Source organism: Aegilops tauschii, chromosome 1 (genome assembly GCF_002575655.3).
Source record: "Aegilops tauschii subsp. strangulata cultivar AL8/78 chromosome 1, Aet v6.0, whole genome shotgun sequence".
Classification (NCBI taxonomy): Eukaryota; Viridiplantae; Streptophyta; class Magnoliopsida; order Poales; family Poaceae; genus Aegilops; species Aegilops tauschii.
Window position 1 is genome coordinate 48,864,684 of NC_053035.3, and position 14,688 is coordinate 48,879,371.

General features: G+C 43.3%; 1 protein-coding gene across 3 annotated transcripts; it reads right to left on the minus strand.

The window, feature by feature from the left end:
• Nucleotides 1-897: 897 nt before the first annotated feature.
• On the minus strand, nt 898-5,014 carry LOC109763639 (uncharacterized). 3 transcript variants are annotated; one of them, XR_012201564.1, is made up of 5 exons: nt 4,195-4,461; nt 3,034-3,092; nt 2,580-2,764; nt 2,181-2,420; nt 898-1,214 (listed from the first exon to the last, which is right to left on the minus strand). XR_012201564.1 is itself a non-coding variant. In XM_020322489.4 (5 exons), the coding sequence occupies exons 1-5, from the start codon at nt 4,422-4,424 to the stop codon at nt 1,210-1,212; spliced, it is 627 nt and encodes a 208-aa protein (XP_020178078.1). In that variant the 5' UTR covers nt 4,425-4,716; the 3' UTR covers nt 898-1,209. The 3 variants fall into 3 exon arrangements, 1 of the variants encoding a protein (XP_020178078.1); XM_020322489.4 differs by having other exon boundaries at nt 2,580-2,672; nt 4,195-4,716; XR_002232952.4 differs by lacking the exon at nt 898-1,214 and adding an exon at nt 4,522-5,014 and having other exon boundaries at nt 2,154-2,420; nt 4,195-4,354.
• Nucleotides 5,015-14,688: the final 9,674 nt, after the last annotated feature.

Below are 14,688 nucleotides of genomic sequence, written 5' to 3' on the forward strand. Positions count from 1 at the left end.
TTTATTTTTATTTTTTTGAACTAAACATTTTTTTACAACGATGTTCTGGACTTCTCTTATTTTATGACTTGTACTTTACCATTTGAATCGCACGGGGTTTCCTTTTGCTTGAACTTTTATAATTTGAATTTCTGTCATTTCTTTTATTCCGAACGGACCACCGTTTTTAACTTGTACTGACCAATATTTTTAATTAAACCAATTTTCCTTTGTAGAACGGACCATCGTTTTTGTTTGTACGGATCAGTTGTAGAACTTGGACATCAATGTCACAGAATTAATTTGTGAGCTTCTCACGTTTCCTTTTAAAGTTGTTTTTTCCCTCGAACTTTGACATCAATGTCACAGAATTAATTTGTGAGCTTCTCACGTTTCTTGATGAACTTTATATTGTTTGAAGTTTTCATAATGTTCTCTTTTTTCCGGATCTCTTCTTTTCATGATTCTGAACTTTTCACTTTTTTATCTTTGAACTTTCTAGATTCTTTGTACCTCAAACCTCATCAATTCTTCTCTGAATGCCTGACATTCCTTTCTTTTCTAAATTTCCAGAAAAATGGTTTTCTGTAACTGTAAAACTTTTTATTTGTGAACTTATGTTTTTTCTACCATGTACTTGCCTACATTTTTAAACAAAACATGATACCATCAGCTTACGAAAATACAAAGAAATTCACAAAGAGTACATCTCTCAGGAAACTAGCCTTGAACATATCAATGTATAGAGAGTACATCTCTCAGGAAACTGTGTGAACCTCGCTGATTTAACAATATGAACTTATAAACAGACACTACAATCCTTTTTCTATCTTATGTTACGAAAATAAAAAAAATTAGAAAGACAATGTGGATCTCATGGCTTTAACAATTTGAACTTCAGAACAAACACTATAATCATACAATATGAACACTTTTCTTTTTTATATACCAAATTCACAAACTTTCACCGTGGCAGTGTGTGAACCTCACGGCTTTTAATAATTTGAACTTTAAAACAAACACCATAATCTTACAATATGAACTCTCACATAGCTCAAATCACAAATATATAAACACAAAGGCTTTCTTTACTGTTAAAGAACTTTCTTTGGAGGTTTGGACTTTCTCAATTCTGATTTTTGGAACTCTCCATGTAGCTAGACATAAACCTTTTTTTCATGGGCGACCACTGTGTAGGAGAGCTCATTGGCAACCACACACGCCGAGTTCTTATGCTGCAATATAAAGCAAGTGCCAATTAAAGCTCATTGCAAGGGCATTCTACCATTAAATATATTCCAGCAAGTGCCAATTGCGCTCGATTGCATATGTACTTGAAGGAATTTTTACTAAACACCACAATCATCTACTTGTATTCATCATTTACTGCTATGACTAGTTGGAAGGACAACAGACCAATCGAGTGGCATGAGTTACGGTGGCCCATTACACATAAAATTTGAACTTCTTTTTGTACCAAGAGGGCTGGGGCGTGTTTTTTGTTTTGAACTAGCAGTACATTATTTCAGTCAGCTCGATCTTCATCAGTACTAGAATGACTAGACAAGAAGTTTAGATTTGTAGCAGCACACACACCAAACTTACAGAATTTTTCTTCAACTTTTTTAGGTGATTGCATCAGTACTAGTATGATTGGAAAAATATTTCAGATTTGTAGCAGCACACACATGAAACTTAGAATTTTATGGAAATGGACGAGTTCTGATTTTTCGAACTCCTCCAATGGTTGCACATGAACTGAGCAATATAGCGACTGAAGGTACATAATTTTGATCTGAAAAGCTACTTGACTGAAAATTGACATACACATCCAAAAGTTTAAAACTACAAGACCTACCCTATGTTTTTCTGCTACTACACTATAACTTTTATTCAAAACGTCTCTGAACTTTAAACCTCAATCTTCCTTCAACTGTAATTTTCATTTCGAAAAAAGGATCCAAAAAGCAAAAGCAGAAACTGTACAAAAGGTTTTAGACATCAAACCAGTAGAGAATTGAAAAGGCATCCGGCAGCAACTTGCTAAACATAGCACGAGTCATATACATACGCATTTCAGCCGATGATGAAGCGAGCTAGCAATCATCCATCAAGATGCTCTTTTTTGGCTCACTAAGCTTGACAGGGGAGGAGCTGTACTTGTCACAACATCACTACTTGAACTGGTGTGAGTACCATACCTGGATGGACGGGGAAGAAGGGAGACGGTCGGGCGCTTCGCAGGGAGTAGGCAAGAGGAGGAGGCATCCACAGGACGTGCTTGGAGCACCGTGCGCCGCCGGATGGTGGCTGCAGGAGCGTTGCAGCTGGGCAGTGCGGCGGTTCGGACGACGGCATCCAGGCTTGTCTGCCGGTGGCGCTGTGGAAGACAAGTGGAGCAGGCCCGCGGTGCAGTTGAAGCCAAGTGGAGCATGCCGTCTCTAGCAAATTTCAAGCACAAGTTAGCTATTCTTTACTTGCAGCTGAGAAATGGACCAATGGTTAACTATAATGAAGTGCAGACATAGTGAAAAAGCAAACTCTGAACTATTACTTGCAGCTAAGAAAATGTTCAAAGAAAAATGAGTTGGCATTCTCACTGTGTGGGTGCTCAATGGGTGCAGCGCTGGGTGAAGATGGTGGTCGCAGTTCCACTTGGACTGCGGTCAGAGCTCGACTTGGATGCATGGATGCTGTAGCCGAAGAAACACCATGGAGCTTTTGTGAAAACAAACTCTAAACTTTTCTGGAGCTTTTTGTTGAGCTGAAGTACTGAAGCAAATACCTGATGGCATCAAGAAAACAAGTGTCTAAATCATTTAGCAATAAAAGCGATGGTACGGAAAAATTGAATTAATGTTTTTCTCTCATTCCGATGGTATGGAAGAAACACCATATTTTTATGAAACCGCATGAGTTCTGGTTTTTTGAACTCCTCCAGTGCTTACACATGAACTGAGCAATAAGCAACATAATGTTTTTTCTCTGAACTTTATAGGGGATAAACACTTGAACTTATGAAATGACAGCACACCACGCACATCTGCTTCATACCTCTGTCCCGTTGCTCGCTGTGGTACACTTGCCACCTACTCGTTGTCGCCGGCCGTACCCTACACACATCAGCAACCAATTAAGCACGCACCGCAACACACCTAGGGCTGTATCTTCAGTACACTTTGAACTGATGATATAGTAGATTAATAGCACAAGAAAACAATTCTGTAGTCACATCTTCAGAATTCTATAGGTACACCCCAGGACTTTTGAACTGATGGCATGGTTGTTTTGGGTAGGCTGGAGGTGGAACCTTACATCTCATTTCAATTGAGGTTCCATGTGACACTTGCTTCCCATTCAACCTTGCTTCCCATTTCATCAGTACTAGTATGACTCAACAATAAATTCAGAATTGTAGCATCGTTAAGGAAACAATGTCGAGAGCCACCATCGACGGACCACCGCCAATGGGATCCTCGGGAACCCCGCTCATGGATGAGCAAGGAGGAGCCCCGCTCATGGATGAGCAGAAGATGCTCGTAAATGAACTTTTTGGGAGGATTTATATTCTTATGTGTGTACTGTTGTTTTTGCAGAGTGGACTTATGTTCTTATGTACTTTGAACTCTAAAGTCACACAACACAAAAGCCAATGAGCTTTTTTCATTTTTCTTTCACATTTTGAACCACTGAGCTTTTTTTAAGGTGAACTTATATTTTTCATGCACCTTCCCATTTTTCAGATCATACTATATTTCAAAGCCAGCTGTAACACAGCTCAGTTATTTTGCATGAACTTTTCTAAGGAAAAGCTAGAAATACTTACTCAAAGTTCAGTAAAAGATTAAGGGAAATAAATTGCAGTGCCAATAGCGAATCCTCTGCCATTTTAGTGTTCATGCTCAATCCTAATTTCAGCATCATTATCAAAGGAGTTAAAATCCTGATTTGCAAGTACCTCTGGATGCATCAATATACACTTAGCTAGGACTAGTTATTGTGAAATTAAAACTAAAAAGATTGTCCAATTCTCAGAAACATAACAACAAAGAGGTTATGGGCAGCAGAGCACATGTGCTTACCAAAATTCAAATGCACGCATATCGCAATCTAAAATAATTATTGGAATCGAGAGAATTACAGAGGGATTTCTTCCATTCACAAAATCCATGGCATACATGCTGCAAGTATGGGTGAGAGAGAGGAGACACGAACATGGGGCGGTTGGAGAGTACGGTCGCTAATGTTGTTCGCCGACTTGCAACAGAATACCATAGCCCGACAGGTCGCTGGACGGCCTGGGGCGACGGGGTTGGACTGCTGGACGCAGCGGCAACCGAACCCGCATTCTGCAGCCCGTTCAACCTCCCTTGTGCTGCAGTTCCGAGAAAAAACAAATTAGCGGGAGAAGAGCAGTAGAGAGGGAAGAGGTAAGACGGATGCATGGACTGCTGCTAGTTTTATTGTTGAACCGCAGCTAAAGACACGACAGCTGGGATGCCCTCGCGTGCGTGGAGTTTTGAGCAGAGGCGGCGGCCGGACCTCACACTCACGGCGGCGAGGAACGCGTGCGCCCAGCGGATCCGGCGAGCTGGGAAGCCCCTGGCGGGGGTAGCCGCGGGGGAGGACGAGGCACGGCTGTGGCCAGGGCGGCCGACGCGCTCGACGGCGGGATCCAGCAGGAGGCGCGCAGTGGAGGGAGGGAAGGAGGCGGCCGGAGCAAGGGGAAGAGGTGGCCGGCGGCGGGGAAGAAGACGGTCTGCATCCACTAGGCGACCATCGTCGACGTGGGGGAAGGAGGAGGCCGACGCTGGGGTAAGGGACGCGGCCGGCCGTCGGGGAGAGGGAGGCGGCGCGTGGGAGTAGGGGGCGGCGGCGCGTGGGAGCAGGGGGGCGGCGGCCGACGTCGCGTGGGAGCAGGGGGTGGCGGCGCCGGTGCGTGGGAGCAGGGGGCGGAGCCGTCGGGGAGGGGTGGTTCGAGAATATGCTGCGGACTGGGTGGGCTTTCTCTGTGTTTCGGGTGGGGTGCAGCGCCGGGTTTTGCAAAATGGATCGGGCCCTTATAGGGGCGAGGGGTAACAAAATATTCTGTTAATATATATATATATATTCGTCACCCTGGTGAAGAATAGTTATTCTTCACCTCCTTTATTTTACCATCAATACACCGTAATTTTATGTTTCGTAAGTTTTATCTTATTTCTGACGTAAAAAAAATATAATCGTCGTAAAAAATATTTTATGTTATATAAAATTACAAACGTAAAAACATAGTGTAAAATACACATAAACTGCAAAATTTCTTCTCTTATGCCGTATATTTTTATTTTTTATGCCAAATTTTACGAAGTGAATCAATAAGAATGTAACTATTTGAATTCCAAATGTAATTTAATTATGAAATGATCGTAAGATTACCTCGGCCGAAGAATAACTTATTCTGCACCCTGGGTGATGAATATATATATATATGAGATATGTGGGGGGTAGTTACCCCACATGTCTCATATACTATCATATGGTATTCTACATACTACGTTATCATTATAAGTATGTTCATATATTATATATAAGATAATTCAAAGTGGGTAACATGAAAAAATTACAAGTTGGCCCTTGGTTTTTTATTATATTTGTAAAATATGTATATATTTGTATGTAAAATAGAACATACTGAAAATACGATGCATACTACCTAAAAAGTACTATATATATACTATCTAAACATTCTTATATACTACATACTACGCGTACATACTCTCCGATTTGATAGATAGTACATATAACATACAAATCTCAAGTGGTGGTAACTACCACTGGTGGTAGATAAAATTTATCATATATATATTATCACATATACGTGATGATACTTAACTACTAGGTACAATGCATAAAATTGAAAATAAACAATACTAAAACCAATAATCCCTCCTGGGGCCAGTATTTCAGCAGCCCCTCGCCAGCAGCTCCCTGGTGCGCGGCGTCTTCTCAGTGCGGAGGCAGTACTCCGCCTCCTCCGCCTTGCAACACTTGACGTACCAATCTGCCTCTTGCTGGCGCATGAGCGGGAACGATTTTGCCATTTCGTTGGGCGCCCACCAGAGCTCCTCGTCGGTGGCACGCTGGAGCTTATAGGCCCACCTCCACGCAGCGACGAGGCGCCCAACGCCTTTGACCTTCCTCGCGAAGTACCCGTCTTCATACACCTCCTCCGCACGACGACGCCCCCGCCCCGAATCTCCGTCGCCTCCTTTTTTCGGGCGGCATCACGGGCTTCACAGGCCACCTGGTACCTGGCTTCCTCCTCCGCCATCTCCTTCTTTAACGCCACTTGCCTGGCTTTCTCAGCCGGTGGTAGCGACTTCCACAAACAAAGATTGTACTGGCCCCAAAACCAATCCAAAGTTGGGGGGTCCGGCGCAACCTCGTCCGGCGACGCGTAGGGGTCCTCGTCGCTGCTATTCGAGTGAGTGTCCTCGGGGGGCAGCGACTCCTCGTCGGTGCGTGGGCAGACCGGCGGCGCTATGGCAGAGATTTGAGAGAGATAGAGAGGGCGAGCGAGGGGATGATGTATATGAGAATGCAGGCGGGACGACGTGAGCAAGGTAGTATTTATTGGCGGCTGGAATCTAGATCGACGGGAACAGTACACACGCCGGTCGCCGGAATTTATGAGTACTGTAGTTTGAATTACACACGATTCCCGCAGCAAAATCCGTGTGTGAACATAATAGCTGACGGTTTTCAATACAGAACCGTGTTTGATTAATGGTCCCCGCCACTCACCTACCAAGGCTCGAGCCACGAGATACAGTGCCAATCGTGTGGGGGCCGGTTGTCTTGCCAGATCTTTACATTTTCTTTTTTGAACACCAGATATTTACATCATCTGATGATTTTTTAACTCGCACACAAGTACACAAAAATATAATCTTTCAAACCGTTATGGTTAGTTGTTGCATGTAGATGTAGTTCAAATTTGACTTATGGTCATTAAAAGGCTAGAAAATTACTTAAATGTCTTTAAAAGGTCAAATGACCCCTGAAATTTTCCAAATTTTCACATGACAGTTGTATTAGTGCATGTTAAACATAGAAAAAAAATTGAAGGCCGTAAGAGAAAGCTATCTCCCGTTCGTCATCAAACATGCATTGTTCCCTCTCGGAACCACGAACCTTCTAGCGAGTTGCTCCGGTTTGTGAGGGGGGTGTGTCCAAACTTTTGTCAAACAGGCCAATTTTTTTACCACATTATCTTGGTGGCATGACATTACATCAAGCAAGGTTTCATATTTTTCTGATCATTTTTTAATATTTTGGAATTAAAATGCCATGTCACTCCATGCATACATATGCATGTGTCCATGTCGTGAGACAAATATATTTGAAAATTCCTTCTAATTTACTGCACATGGAATTAACTCGCACACAAGTACACAAATATGATTTTTCAAACCGTTATGGTTAGGCGTTGCATGTAGATATAGTTCAAATTTAAATTACGGTCATTAAATGGCTAGGAAATCACTTAAATGTCTTTAAAAGGTCAAATGACCCCTAGAATTTTCCAAATTTTCACATTACAGTTGTAGTAGTGCACGTTAAACGTAGAAAAATTTGAAGGCCATAAGAGGATGCTATCTCCCGTTTGTGATCAAACAATTATTGTTCCCTCTCGAAACTACGGGCCTTCTAGTGAGTTGCTCCGGTTTGTGAGGGGCGTATGTCCAAACTTTCGTCAAACATGCCAATATTTTTACCACATCATCTTGGTGGCATGACATTACATCAACCAAGGTTTCATATGATTTCTGATATTTTTTTAATTTTTTGGAATTAAAATGTCATGGCACATCATGCATACATATGCATGTGTCCATGTCGTGAGACAAATATGTTTGAAAATTCCTTTTAATTTACTGCACATGGAATTAACTCGCACACAAGTACACAAATATGATTTTCAAACCGTTATGGTTAGCCGTTGCATGTAGATGTGATTCAAATTTAAATTACGGTCATTAAATGACTGGAAAATCACTTAAATGTCTTCAAAAGGTTAAATGACCCCTGAAAGTTTCCAAATTTTCACATGGCAGTTGTATTAGTGCATGTTACACATAGAAAAAAAATTGAAGACTGTAAGAGGAAGCTATCTCCGTTCGTCATCAAACATGTATTATTCCCTCTCGGAACCACGAGCCTTCTAGTGAGTTGCTCCGGTTTGTGAGGGGTGTGTGTGTCCAAACTTTCATCGCACATGCCAAATTTTTTACCACATCATCTTGGTGGCATGACATTACATCAACCAAGGTTTCATGTGTTTTTGATTTTTTTTTGGAATTTAAATGCCATGGCATTCCATGCTTAATTGTGTCATAGCCGTTAGACCAATATGTTTGAAAATTCCTTCCAGTTTACTGCACATGGAATTAAGTCGCACACAAGTACACAAAATATGACTTTTCATACCATTATGGTTAGCTGTTGCATGTACATGTAGTTTGAATTTTAATTACGGTCATTAAATGGCTAGAAAACCACTTAAATGTCTTAAAAGGTCAAATGACCCCTGAAATTTTGCAAAATTTGACATGACAGTTGTATTAGTACTGCAAAATTTCTCGTACATTTAAAACACCATCCGTTTCCAATTTACTCCAAATTCGTCTTTCACAGCTAATAAAAAATATCTACAACATCACACAGTTGTTTTCTAGGAACCGTTTGCGATGAAAATATCTAGGTCTATTTAAGTCTCCCTCCTTAAGCTTTGCCGACTCGCCTGCTCCAGTGCCCGCAACCCCCGAATCCACGAATCCCGATCCCCATTCCCGTACCCCCTTCTTGCAAAGATGACGCCGTGGAAACGCTTCGTGGAGGCCCGTACGATGGCCGAGTCCCCCCGAGCGCCGCCGCCAGCGCCGAGAGCACGGCCGCCTACGCCGAGAGTGCCGCCGCATCCGCATTGAGCGCTGACGCTTCCATCAAGAGGGCGTCTGCGGTAGCCTACAGGGCAGCTGCAGCAACTGCTGGTGCGACGACGACTGCAAACGCCGAGAGCGCTCGAGTTGCCGTCTGTGCCACCGATGTCGCCCTGGCCCCGGTCGAGGCCATCCACGCCAAGATCGAGGATACACACGCCAAGATATTCCAGGCCACCTCGGACTCTAGCATGCAACCCACGTCTGAAAAGGCGGCGGTGGCCATGGAGCACCTGCTTCCTCATGAGGTCGCCGAGCGGGAGCTGGAGATGCAGGAGGCGACGGAGATCGAGGAGCGCCGGGAGGAGTTGCGCGTGGCCGAGGTCGAGGTAGAGAAGAGTCTATTCGTCGAGGAATCGGTGGTGGAGTACCAACGCGAGCTCTGGTGCAGCCACTACTACGGGTACTTCAACCTTGAGTGCGGCGCCGAGGACGAGGACGAGGACGAGGACGCAGTCGACTTCAGCAGGGGGGACGCAAAGTCCACCAACGGCGGCATGTCGCCAGGACAAGTCATCGATGTCTCATCTCACACTGGCAATGCATAGGCCGGCGCGACAGCGGATTTGTTAAAATTATGCGTACTTAGTCTTTGTTTTTAATGCTGGTCTTTTGTTAGAGCAATGTTTAGGTCAACGAGCTCTCTGTCTAATTACTAAAATTGCTCGATTCAGTAAGTGTGGTATGTCTGCTGTACGCTCTTTTGTGTGCCCAAATTAGCAAGCGATGTTAAATTATGCAATGACGTACCCGGGGAAATTTTCACCAAAATTTGAATTATCAAACTCATCCCATGCGCATAAAGAAAAATAATCGTTTGCGATGGACACAATCGTTCAAACTGAATGGTCCGGCGGCACCGCGTGCAAAGTTTCTCTCCATATTTCCAAAATTTTGGCCTACCGCCAAAATATCTACCCCGCCCCCTCCCCCTCGCCCCCACCCCCTTTTCTCCGCGACCACAAGTCACATTTCCCCTGTTTCCTCCTTCCTTCCTTCCTAAGCTATAGCCGCTTCCTCGCTCTCGTCGTCTCGCATCCTACCGCCGGGGTCGCCATGGTCTTCTTCAAAGACCTCACCAACAGTTCCTCCTCCGGCGACGACTCCTTCACCACCCGGGTATGCCTCTCTTCTCTCTCTTGGGCTATGACTTGGAATGAAGGATTTTTACCCGGCAGTCGATTTGAGTCATTTCTTCCTCTTGTAGCTCCCTAGGACCATCAGTGGCAACGAATGGAGCGGGGTGGCTGAAGATCTATCTGCTTGTTGTCACCATCAATCTCCATGCGTGAAGCTAGTTGCTTTGAATCTGTGGACAGTGGGAGGAAGTTTAAGGCATGTGCAGAGAAGGTTAGACCCTCTTTCGTTGTTACAAATCATTTGTTAGATGTGATTCAGACACTGTCACGGTCCCAACCCATTCATACCACACCTTCAACCAAACGCATACTAAGACAGTGTCACAGTTTATACCTAGTATCTAAAATTGTTGCCATCTCATCAGCGGTGCCATTAGAAAATTATTTGGCACCGCTTCAGCAGTTTGTGCAGCCAACTTTGGTCCAAACGTCCGAGAAGCCAAGCAGTAAAATACTAAATCTTTATGGCACGAAGGAACTGGGCATTGGAGCAACTAGGTGCTTTGGAGTCCGGGTCCCTGATTTTTTTCTGCTGCATCGGCTCGCCAGTGCATGGCACCGCAGCGAGATGTAGCAACAGTTGTCTTTACACCAGTTTTGGCATACATAGTGGACGGCCTTAGTGCTATTAGTTCTATGTTACCAAATTAGTGCATGTACACACCTGTTAGTATCAATTTGCTGTCATCCAAACACTGTCGCTATGCTGTTGCGGTTATATTTACCTTCCTCATAAAATGTTCAATTTGTTATTTATTGTACATGAGTAAGAACTTGTAGCGTTGTTGTAGTTAATTATAGCTTCTGATGTTCCAGAATTTGGTTGTTGTCTCAGTAGCAATTAATTAGTTTGCACATTGATCTTTTTGAGAAGATATGTCATAATTAACATGTTTCTTCAGTTTTTCAAAATAAGCATTGGTGATTTTCTATGTTGCTATAAACCCATTTCCCCTACAATTGTTACTGATCTAGTTTTAAATATTATGGATGGACAAAAGTGTTCTTACTTGGAGTGGGTTGATCAAGAGTGGCCACAGTCTTTGAAGATGTACCTAGTGAAGCTCTGGAGCATGTATGAGGAAGAGAACAGAGAAAGTGTTGTCAATGCTGAAGAATATTTGAAGATGCGGGATAAAAAGAGGAAGGTGGAGAATGAGCTCAGATTTTTTAAATCAGACTTTGCTAAGATGGTGTTGGCGAAGGAGGAGGCACTTTCCCAGTTGGCCAGTGCAAAACAGGTTCTTGCTGAACTGAAAGCAGAGGTGGATAAGACGAGCCTGGATGATGATCTCGATTAGGGAAATGAATATATTGTTCTAATATTGTTCTTATGAAGTTGAACTAGCTATATATTGCACTGTGTTGTTTTCATGTAGCTATCGTACTATGATGTTATAATATATTTATGTGTCTGATATGAAATTAGCAAACAACTGTTCGATATGAAATGTGAATTTGCGTAATACTGGAATTATTAATTGTAAAATAATAAACCTACTAAATGTGTCATGTACATTGCAAACGGTTCTAGCAGTAAAAGCGCTTGTGATGGATTGCCCAATGCCACACAGTTTTCTTCATCAAATCATGTGTGATGTAGTTGATAAAAGCAAACAGTTAACCAAGGTAGAGCATGTGTGATAGTTACACTTGTCACACACGAGCCTACACATAAAACTATGTGGGATGTACATACGAACGGAAATGTTTTCCCTGGATTGACTGTGTGGGATGTACATAAGAACGGAAACGTATTCCTTGGATTGACTGTGTGTGATATACATACCTACGGAAATGTTTTCCTGGGATTCACCGTGTGGGATGTACATACCTACGGAAATGATTAGGTTTCGATGCCTCGCCCGATCGCACACGAGCTCATTTGGTGTCCCAGGAGGGCCTATCACCTACGATTTCTGGGTCGTGTGGGAAGGACCCCCCTATCGCCCGCACTCACTTGGCGACGGTTCCAAATGCCGTCGCGGAAAGGGGTTAAAAACCGTTTGTATAGCACCGACGCGTACCAGTGACATCTCATATGCTCCGTGGCCTTCAAATTTTTTTTGAAGTCCCGGTTCTAAGCCGTAAAACATGGCGCACTAAACTATCAAGTAGTCATCATACCGAGCTTGCCAGGCGTTCATAACGTCTGCATCTGCTCCTGCAATAGGTCCGTCACCTAGCGGTGCATTAAGGACATAATTATTCTGTGCAGCAATGAGGATAATCCTCAGATCACGGACCCAGTCCGCATCATTGCTACTCTCATCTTTCAACTTTTCTCTAGGAACATATCAAAAATATATAGGAGCTATATCGCGAGCTATTTATCTACAACATAGATACGCAAATACTATCAGGACTAAGTTCATGATAAATTAAGTTCAATTAATCATATTACTTAAGAACTCCCACTTAGGTAGACATCCCTCGAGTCATCTAAATGATCACGTGATCCAAATCAACTAAACCATGTCCGATCATCACGTGAGATGGAGTAGTCTTCAATAGTGAACATCTCTATGTTGATCATATCTACTATATGATTCACGTTCGACCTTTCGGTCTCCAGTGTTCCGAGGCCATGTCTGTACATGCTAGGCTCGTCAAGTTTAACCCGAGTATTCTGCATGTGCAAAACTGTCTTGCACCCATTGTATGTGAACATAGAGCTTATCACACCCGATCATCACGTGGTGTCTCAGCACGATGAACTGTCGCAACGGTGCATACTTAGGGAGAACACTTATACCTTGAAATTTTAGTAAGGGATCATCTTATAATGCTACCGCTGTACTAAGCAAAATAAGATGCATAAAAGATAAACATCACATGCAATCAAAATATGTGATATGGTATGGCCATCACTAGTAGAAAACAGGGCTTAGGTCACAGGACAGTTTTCACATTAGTCCCGGTTCAGTCAAGAACCGGGACTAATGTGAGCATTGGTCCCGGTTCGTGCGGCCAGGGACCTGCCGGGCCTCGTGGGGGCATTGGTCCCGGTTCGTCCGGACCCTTTGGTCCCGGTTGGTGGGACAAACCGGGACCAATGGGCCACGCTCCTGGCCCACCACCCTTTAGTCCCGGTTCCTACCACAAACCGGGACTAAAGGCCTGGTCCTAGTTGCGGCCAGTATTTAGTCCCACCTCGCCAACCGAAGGGCGCTCATATCAGTTTATAAGGCCGTCCCTCTCTGCCTTGTTGAGCTTCTCTTAAAGTGAAAATAGATGCCCTTATACAGGGAATTTGACCTAAATTCACAGTAAATTTCATAGAAATTTATTATGAATTTAGGTTGAATTTTCTCTATAAGCGCATCTATGTTCATTTTTTATATTTATAAAATAAATAAACCTTAATAAAATAAATAAAACTAAATAAACCTTAATAAAATAAAATAAAATAAACTATAGTAACTACAATAAATAAACCTTAATAAATTAAGTAAAAATAGCAGCAGTAAAATAAATAAAAATAGCAGAAGGCCTAGTAGGCCCCACAGGCAAAGAGAACAGTTAGGCCCGAAAGCCTGCAGTTGAGAGGAGTTCGAGAGGGTGGGCCCAGCGGCGCTTATAAACCACTCTCGAGCTCTCTCAACTAGCGAGGTGGGACTAAACTTTTGACGCGGGGCAGCACAAGGCCTTTGGTCCCGGTTGGTGCCACCAACCGGGACTAAAGGGGGCATTGGTCCCGGTTCGTGGCACCAACTGGGACCAAAGGCCTTTAGTCCCGGTTGTGCCACCAACCGGGACCAATGAGTTCCCTATATATACCCCATCGCCACAGCAGAGCACTCCAGAGTGCTCTGTTTTTTCTGGCCGGCGAGGGGAGGGCATTTGGGTGTTCTAGCTCACCTCCGATGCACATGAGGTGTTCGATGAAATGTCTGAGCCACACTAGTTAATCTTTGTCCTCTCGAAACTCGACCTCCGAGCTCCATTTTCCCCGATATTTGTCTAGGTTTAGCGGTCCTTCACATCCCGTCCCCGTCTTCACCGCCGTCGACCACCCGCGCCGATCTCGTCGCCAGCACCACCGTGGTGAGCCTCTTGTTCTGATCTTCTTTCTGAAAGGAAAAAATTCTTACTTTAGATAGTTACTTGTCTAATTTTGTTACTTTTATTATTCCTTCTTATTACATAGTGCGATGGTTTTGGTATCCGCCCCCGTCGGCCCTCGTCCTATCTATGATTCGGATGTGGTATATATTATCTTTTTATAACTATTTGGTTCATTTATTGTTTATGACAAATATACCGAAAAACGTGACATAGATTTTATTTATCTAGGAGGTGGTTGAACCGGAAATTCTAACCGACCCTATTGTCGAGAGGTTAAATTTAGTTGAAGAAGAAAACAATTACTTGAAGGAAAAAATAAAAAAAATTGAGGAGAAGATGATATTGGAGTTGCATGTTGCAGATGTCGTCGATGATCACAAGATCAAGATGGATGCAATGCGCTTGAAGATTAGAAAGATTAGAAAATATGCCATTCATACCGAGGCTTGGTATCATTATGCCGTTGGATCAATTGTTACCTTGGTTGTGATTATGATCGCATTTGTTTTCGCATTGAA

What these genes read in the sequence shown, in the direction of transcription:
- LOC109763639 (XM_020322489.4), bottom strand. Translation starts at nt 4,424, where the DNA reads ATGCATCCGTCTTACCTCTTCCCTCTCTACTGCTCTTCTCCCGCTAAT. An exon ending in CAGCGAGCAACGGGACAGAG is followed by an intron (nt 2,673 to 3,033) that starts GTATGAAGCAGA and finishes CTTCGGCTACAG; the next exon opens with CATCCATGCATCCAAGTCGA. An exon ending in ACCCATTGAGCACCCACACA is followed by an intron (nt 2,421 to 2,579) that starts GTGAGAATGCCA and finishes GAAATTTGCTAG; the next exon opens with AGACGGCATGCTCCACTTGG.